This window comes from Ochlerotatus camptorhynchus, unplaced genomic scaffold, assembly GCF_037179485.1.
Source record: "Ochlerotatus camptorhynchus isolate MF236.1 unplaced genomic scaffold, CSIRO-AGI_Acam_v1.1 ptg000458l, whole genome shotgun sequence".
In the NCBI taxonomy this organism is placed as follows: domain Eukaryota; kingdom Metazoa; phylum Arthropoda; class Insecta; order Diptera; family Culicidae; genus Ochlerotatus; species Ochlerotatus camptorhynchus.
In genome coordinates, this window is record NW_027040944.1 from 347346 (window position 1) to 355499 (window position 8154).

At 40.8% G+C, this 8154-nt stretch overlaps 1 protein-coding gene across 1 annotated transcript; it reads right to left on the reverse strand.

The window, feature by feature from the left end:
- Positions 1 to 2645: 2645 nt before the first annotated feature.
- LOC135712138 (uncharacterized) lies at positions 2646 to 7065 on the reverse strand. Its single transcript, XM_065235107.1, has 2 exons — positions 6870 to 7065; positions 2646 to 3058 (listed from the first exon to the last, which is right to left on the reverse strand). The coding sequence occupies exons 1-2, from the start codon at positions 7063 to 7065 to the stop codon at positions 2646 to 2648; spliced, it is 609 nt and encodes a 202-aa protein (XP_065091179.1).
- Positions 7066 to 8154: the final 1089 nt, after the last annotated feature.

Genomic DNA, 8154 nt, shown 5'->3' on the forward strand with positions numbered 1-8154 from the left:
TTACATTGCTACAGCTAAGCGAAACAATTCAAGCTGAACACTGACAAGATTCTCTTCGTCGACTTTCTCCTTGAATCCACTCGGCCCAGGTATTTTCAGCACACGTATCGATAAAAGAAGTTTTTATCTAGCATCTAATACAACAAACACAACAAGAAACGATTCTGTGCTCAAGTTATTAAGGCTGTGTTCCATTTGGTGAATTTTACTTAAATTTTACAGATGGAAAATTTTCAAATAAACCTGGTATTCCAGCAGACTTTTTTCTGACAGACAAGGAATCAATTTGACATACGCTTTCATGAAAATCGGCCGATCTACAACAAAGGGATTTTCGAACATCTTAGTTTATTTTCGAAGTGTCAAATCTAAGTGAAAATTTTCCAAATGGAACAAAGCCTTAGAATTTCTTTTTATTTGTTCAATCGGTAGATAAAAGATATACCGAGAACTTATTGGAAGGATTCATGGCTTCTCGATATTATCTCGATCAACTATGAAATGTTGCATTACATTGGTGCAAATGTGTGCACTCCGTTTTTAGCGTTTTTAAGTTGAATCGCTGAGGATCAATTTAATTACCACATACAAATTTCAAGAGTACAGATATCTCAGATTACTCAAATCTGATTGTAATTTAGGAACCAAATGTAATAGGTATTCCTGAATTTAACCAAGTTTTACTAAGTAGGAAATCCAAAATATGTACATATGACCGAAATCATAGGTTACTTCTACTGTATTTTAAATCAATATCTAGAGAAAAAAATGCACGGGAATTTTACTATACTGCTTAACGTAGTCTACGTCAACCATGCGGTCGTGTCTTGTACACAATCCCACCAATTTTTTTTATTAGGGCATGTTTCAGACATATTTTTCTCTTCTGCTCTTGGCTTTCTTTTAAAAAATCTCAATTATATTTTTTAATATTTCAAATTTCAGTTGTTTGATAATGCAATAGATACCCTTATCTATTCTCCTGCTGTCACTTATCTGTTCGAACAAACTCAAGAAATCAACGGATGTGATAAAATAAAAAAAAAAATCAATAGAATATTATCCAGTGCACTTTACCGTTAAATAAAATTTAGTTATCAAATTTAGTCTGTTGCATTGCAATACTCAGGAAACTAAATAATACATTTGATCGTTTTTACGAAGCTCGAAGCAAGTGATAAAAATTTATTCAGCCACCTTATCTTCAAGTACCGTGGTTCATATCCAGACTGAAATTCTTTTGAATATCTTGTGGTTAAAATACATTGTTAGATCGTATCAATTGCTGTAGAACTTTTCGCTGAGTTATTCAGATTTACTCAAATTTGTTACAGAAACGGAATAATATGTGAATGTCAATAAGTCGGTTATATATATTAATTATTCGCTCGTTTTGGGTTTTCTATTCGTGTTGCTTTTTAAGTGGAGTTCACTCATTGGATACTACGAAGTAGCTTCAATATCAGAAAATTGTGCCGAGCTAGCTTTGACAATTCATTGTTGATGCTTGGATAGCATCTAGAGAGCTGTTTTTCATTAAATTCTACAATTTCACAGCTGAAAGTCCATCCCAACGAGTGACTGGCATTTGGTAGCTGGGATGAGGCTACGTCCGAACCAGCTAATGATTACTGTAGTTCAAAGATCCTCAGTAAATTTGCAGTAATATATGTCACGTGTGATCCCTTCGATATTGACTCATGATGATTTTACAGCTTTTAAGAATTTTGTTGTTGTTTTAAACATCAATATGCATGCACGATTGTAGAAATTTACTTAATTTTTTTTCTGAAATTGAAAAACCTGCTTTTGAAAATTCTTGTGATAAACAAGAAGACACTACACCGATCTTGCCAGCGTATACTGATCCTGGAACGTCAACAGATGATCGGGTGCAAACGGAAAAGGATGGAAAAAAGATCAGCGTACAGAAATTCAAACCTGAATGGACTGCTTCAGAAGGATTCCCTGATTTGAACCTTATGAAATTGATCCTTTATATGGGTGGAGCAAAATACGTATTAAAGAGCTGAGAATTGCAAGGGGTGGCAAATCGAATTTGTCCAAGCGGCATCATGAGGCTTCTGCTAGAATTGTGGCAGATTACAGCTGTAGGATCGACGAATTCACCGTGAAAAATAATGTAGCCCAGCCCGAGATGAAAATCAGCGGATGGGCAATCGAAAACAATATTTCATTCGCTGCAGTGGAGGAATTGACCTAAAATCGCAATCCAAAGTGTTCATGAAGATAAATCTGGACAAGACCAAAGTTGCAGCTGTAGTCAACGAAGTTTTTGCCGTGCATCATGAAGATCTTTGCGGAGGATGAAGAGTTCAAATTTGTATCTAATTATTGATGAGTCATCGGGCGGAGCTGTCAAAACACTGTATAAGACTACTTTATATGCCCCGGAACCGCTGAGTTCCAGAAGGGACCCCCATAAACCCCAAGCTGCTGGTCTTGACCAACGGCAGCTTCCAGGGATGGCACTCAAGACCTTTGTAGGTTCCGGGTCTCAGGGCGTATAGGCGTGGGAGACTTTTCGGACACGGAAGAACCTAACCAACACTATGTTAACGGTTAAATACCTGTTTATTAGATTTGACGGTCCATTGCGGGCGATGGGCGGTGATGGCGATAGTTCAGAGGTGGCGCTGGTTCAGAGGACGTCGGTACAGTGCGGGCGGTGGGCACCGATGGCAACGGTGCAGGTGAGACTTTGGGGTTGACGGTGGTCCAGAGGACGCCGTCCCTGCTGGTAGTGGCTTCGGAAGTGGAGATGAACGTGATGGCAGCCACTGCATGGGCCGAGCCAATGGCCACGACCAGGGTGATCTCTTGGTGCCGACGAAGCTAGTAGGACTTCGCGGGGTACTCGGTGACGCAGTGACCAGTGGTATTTCTCGTCCGTAGCTCGGTAGCAACCCACACAAAGACGGTGGCTCCGATAAAGGCGTGCTATTATGGTGGCTGGCCGGTGGAGACGCCACTGGACAGGGCTGGGCACTAGTAATAGCCAAGACAATGGCGGCGGTGATGGAGGTTGACTGGTCGCCTGAGGCCAGAAGTGTGTCAGATCCCCGGCAGCGTAGGTGCTCGTTAGCGTGGCCGACGCGATAGATGTCGCTTGGCGGAGCAGGCACGGAAGGTCATCCAACCAGTCTTGTAAGCGGTCACGGTAGTCGACACATTTTCTATGATAATTGACTGCCTTTGCCTCCGACACTTGCAAAACAAGCTATCATAGTACAGTACCAAACTAAAATGTCGTATGACAGGCTCTGTCATACGACACTGTCGCCGAAGACCGTCACGAATGTATGTATTTTAGTTTTTCTCATAATAAGAGCTGCTGATGGTGTGCTTGTGTGAATTCTGAAAATAGCAAGCAATGATGTCCTAGTAATACTATTTCTGATCAGAAATGGTTTGATTTACACCAAATTGAGGAATTACAACGAAATCACACATGTCATATGATAGCTATTTTGATAATTTTCTTTTAGCTCGAATGTTATTCTACCGCTCATGTTGTGTGAGAGAGACGACGGTAGAGCATGAGTGTTCGAATACAAACAGACTGTCGCGCACGACAACGAACCGAGTGTATTAAAAAACGTCAACTGTTTCAACCCCTGCATCCAACACAGCTTTTTCCAAGACCGTTCACGGTAAGGCGAAGCCACGACGTCAAGGTGGCAGAAACTCGTCACTTAGACACTTAGAATTACACCTTGCTGACCACAAGACTATCTATCAAGCAATCGTAAAGCAATTCGTGTAAGATGATTTCGACTATAGGCACCGTCTGAAAGGGTTTGCGTCTGATTGAGCATCAGTTATGATGGGTCCTGACAAATCTGGCATGAGATTACGGTGGTACGCTTGATGGATCTAGACTGAAGATCAACTTCACTGATCACCATACGTCTCAAAAATCAATCCTGTGATCGCAGGTTCCCATCGTAAATATCGAACAAACGGCCCCTTCGAAAGCATTTATCAAAGAACTCTCAGTAGACAGCAACAATCTAAATCGTGCAATAGCAGGTTTCCATCGGTAGCACGTCCACTTTAAAAACATCGACTGGGATGGTCACTTCGAAAGCATTGGTCTAGTTGCCTTCGGTCGACAGCATCCATCAACAGGTACGTTCTAGTCTTGTCTAGTATTTTTTGTAATAGTGTGTTAATGTGGAGGTTTATCCACTTCATAATTTAATCACATTTAATTCTTCTGCTCTTTACAGATTTCGGATCAAAGTATCACATTTTAAAACCACACTGTGCAGCCTGCAGAGTTCGTCGGATATCCTGCGAGCATAAATATTCATTGAAAATAATGTGGACGACCAATTCAAAGGCATTGATCAAGTGGACCTCAGTGGAAAGTATCCATATTAAACCTGTGATCGCAGGACCCCATCGGTTCTCCGGCCACTTCAAAAGTATCTATACCGAAAAGACGGTTAACCAGGTTCTAATCGGAGGAAAAATCGGTTGAGTTGCCTTCAGTGGAAGCATCCATCTCTACAGTCATCAAATGTGTTCTTGTCTTGTCTAGTATGATTTTGTTGTAGTACCTCTTCACTGTCGATATTTTTTGTGGTTGGTCTTACCAATATCTAATCCTATTTCACATTCTTCTCATTGTAGATGTCTGACCAAACTGCTACTTTTATCAATCATGATGAGTAGCTTGGTGAATTCACCAGATATCCCGCAACCGCATGTCTTCATATATGACAGGAGCGACGGGAAATTTTAAATCGTTGATCACGGTACCCTTGGTGGATATCATTCATCACAAGAATCAACTGATATGTTCTAGCTTCGTTTATCTCTTCATGTCTGAATCGGTTACTTTTAATCTAAGTTTAGTTTCAGCATAAGCTACCGATTGCTGTATAGTATAAATAATAACAATAATAAACAGAAATTCCACCGTTTTTCCCGGTATTTTTATTAGATGAGCGGTGCTCGATTTGTTAAACTTTTTGATGATTCGCTTTAGATCAATATTTTCCGTGCTGTATACAGTGTATATATTAAAAACTAATGCATAAATTAACATTGTATTTTCAAAAATTAACTTTTATTAACTTTTTTTTTTATTAACGTAGTACATAGCAGTAAAATTGCGTTTATTTCTGTTGATTATGATTGTACATTAATTCAATATTTCAATTGATTATCCTGTTTCATTTTTGAACAATTTAAAGAACTAAGCGCATGTAACAAATGTAACACCCAAGCATGGTCCTACGTCAAGCTTCCGTTCATGTCCCTAGACACAGACCCTTCTAGTTTTTCCCTTGTTTAAAGATCATCCTCGGTGGACAAAGCCGAGTGCCACTATCAACAAGGCATAAAAAGTAATAATGACTAACATGTGTTCCTTTAATTACTTAAAAAAAGTAGAAGGGTCAGTGCCTAGGGGCACGAACGGAAGCTTGACGTAGGACCGCTAGTGGACGGAATAAATGTGAAGAGCATTTAGTTCTTTTAATTGATAAATTATCAATTATCTCAACTCTTTCCGTTTTTGAATTGAAGTAATTTTTTTCAAAGAGAAAGTTGATTAAGAGAATCAATCAAAATCACTTGCAGCCCCGCTTCCAAGTTTGGTTACAAGATTACAACTCTGGAGAGCATTTTGTGTGGTCGTTGGGGACTTGTGGTTCTGAATATGGACAAACAAGCACAGATAAATTCTAATCTAACTCTTTACTGATGTAAGCTTGATGGCCCTGAAAAGGGCCGTTTTATTGAGGTGGACATCCACTCACGCTGCCACTTACGCTTGGCGTGTTTAGTGTAGGTGACAGCATCACGGACCTCATTTTCCAGGAATACCTTCAGCACACCTCGTAGATCAGACCGGAGATACGTTTGACACCACCACGGCGAGCCAGACGACCGATGGCGGTTATCTCGAAGAACTTTGCGATGACGCTTGGCGCCTCCTTTACCACAACAATTGTTGCTTGTTAGGTGTGAAGGAGTGGACTAGCCACCACCTTCCTACTGCTGCTATTGCTGTTCACCACGCCGTCCAAAGCGAAAATGAGGTAATGCCATACAGCAGCGCTCTTTTATATCTTTTCAGGTTAAAGCAGAATGATGTGCAACCAAGTGGTATAAAAGCTACAAAGACTCCTCCCATTATGAGTAGTTTGCAATCAAGTAGCGACACTGGATCTTTTCCTTTTGCGTACACGGCGAATGAGAACGACCCAAAATTGAGACCCAAACTCAAATTTGGGTCGATCTCATTCGCCGTGATATCACCTTGAAAGATATCGGCGCCGGTGGTTAGCGTGATTACCTCTCACCCCAGCAGGCCTGGGTCCAATCTCAGTCGGCGCCACCGGCATGTTCTAAGGCATAACATCTCTGATCACGCCTTCCTTCGGGAAGTAAAGCCGTTGGTCCGCGGTTGAGTTGATGGGTCGATTGGTAGTTTAATAGGTCCTATCTACATTGATCGATTCTCTTCATCGACACTCTCTTTCGTAAATAACTCGGCTACACAAATGTTTCCTGCCGTCTTCGTCGAATTAGATGCTAGATTGTTGCTTCTTCCATCGAAAATATACGGCCGTGGCGATTCAAAGTTGATCAAGGTTGATCAAAATAATTTGTACCCATTCTTCCAGTTTGATTACATGAGAATTTTGTGTGGTCGTTGGTTCTGAATATGGACAAACAGGCAGATGAATTCTATTCCTACTCTTTACTGTAATAATCTTGGTGGCCCTGAAAGGGCCGTTTTGTTGCCAAAGTTGGTGATGATTTAACCGCCGAAACCAAACAGAGTGCGTTTCTGTCACTTCAAAACGTAGATGACATCCATGGCCGCTTACACTTGGCGTGTTTAGTGTAGGTGACAGGATCACGGATCTGATTTTTCAGAAACACCTTCAACACACCTCGTAAATCAGACCGGAGATACGTCAGATACCGCCACAGCGAGCCAGACGATGGATGGTGGTTATTTCGAAGAATTTGCGTTTGGTTCTGAATATGGCGATGAGTGTGCAACATATTACGCAATTCCATCCTCCCTATTCGCACGCGCCCGAGGATCGTAGGCGAATGCCACTTCGACTTGTTTCGTCTACTTACTACTCTCTGACGACTGTGCTGGGGAAGCAGTATATGCATGTAGGTAATTGGTGCATTTGTTAGTTAATTCGACGCTTTTGGACAATGCTGGACCTTTACCAGTTTTTCAATAGTTTCTTGTTAAAAATCAACATTCGGAAGCATTGTTATCGATGCGTAGCCATATTTCTGATCGATTGGTGATAAAATTATTGAAATTGGACCAGGGGCAGCTGAGTTAATAACGTTCAAAATCTTTCTTAATTTGTTACATGTTCCATTTTCGGTTTTACACAAAGTGTACCCCCATATAGAAATCAAAGACGTAGTCCTACGTCAAAATCCTGTTTTCCTAGTTTCAAGTAGTCAGGACTAAGAATCGATGGTAGATCTTACATCCCGTAGCGTACCACGAAAAGGTGATCTACCCACGTTATGGGGCTTGCCAAAAATAGTCAAACGCATCTTTGAAGATTGGAGCATTGTAAAACGTTTCGCAAGCAGCTCGCTGAGAATTGCAATCCCTCATTCAATGCGGGGAAAATACACATTTTTACCTACGCAAATGATGAAATAGTTAAAGTCTGGTCCACTTAGAATCCAGACACTTTATTTATTCTATAGCAGTGCCTCTCTCAAGTAACAATTTTGGTTTTATGAGGGTTCTGTAGACCATCAGGAGACTATATAGCATTCTAATAAAACCTCTACAAATCTTGCAATGTTACTTGGGCTAGCAGCTATTTGTTTTGAAAATACACATGTTTCAGTGGTCAAAGTTTCGACACGATACGCGCAGTATTAAAAAAGTTGTACTAGATGGAAGGCAAGAAAAGAAGATTTATTCTGCACACCCACGTCGAAAACCCAACGAAAATTGCCGATTTCAGGCAGGTTCCCGGACAAAACTTTTATCTGGACACATCACGGGATGATGTGCCTAGAAAATTTAAGTTTGTTTTCGCCGATAAATTCGTCCGGAAACTGATGATCTGACAAGGTGTTTGCAGCTGTGGACTCAAAACCTTGAAGCTGTATAAACAA

Excerpts from the sequence above, each read along its gene's own strand:
- LOC135712138 (XM_065235107.1), bottom strand. The coding sequence starts at position 7,065 with ATGGAATTGCGTAATATGTTGCACACTCATCGCCATATTCAGAACCAA. Across the intron at positions 3,059-6,869 it reads CTACACTAAACACGCCAAGT|GCGACCAGTCAACCTCCATC; the intron begins GTAAGCGGCCAT and ends TTCTGGCCTCAG.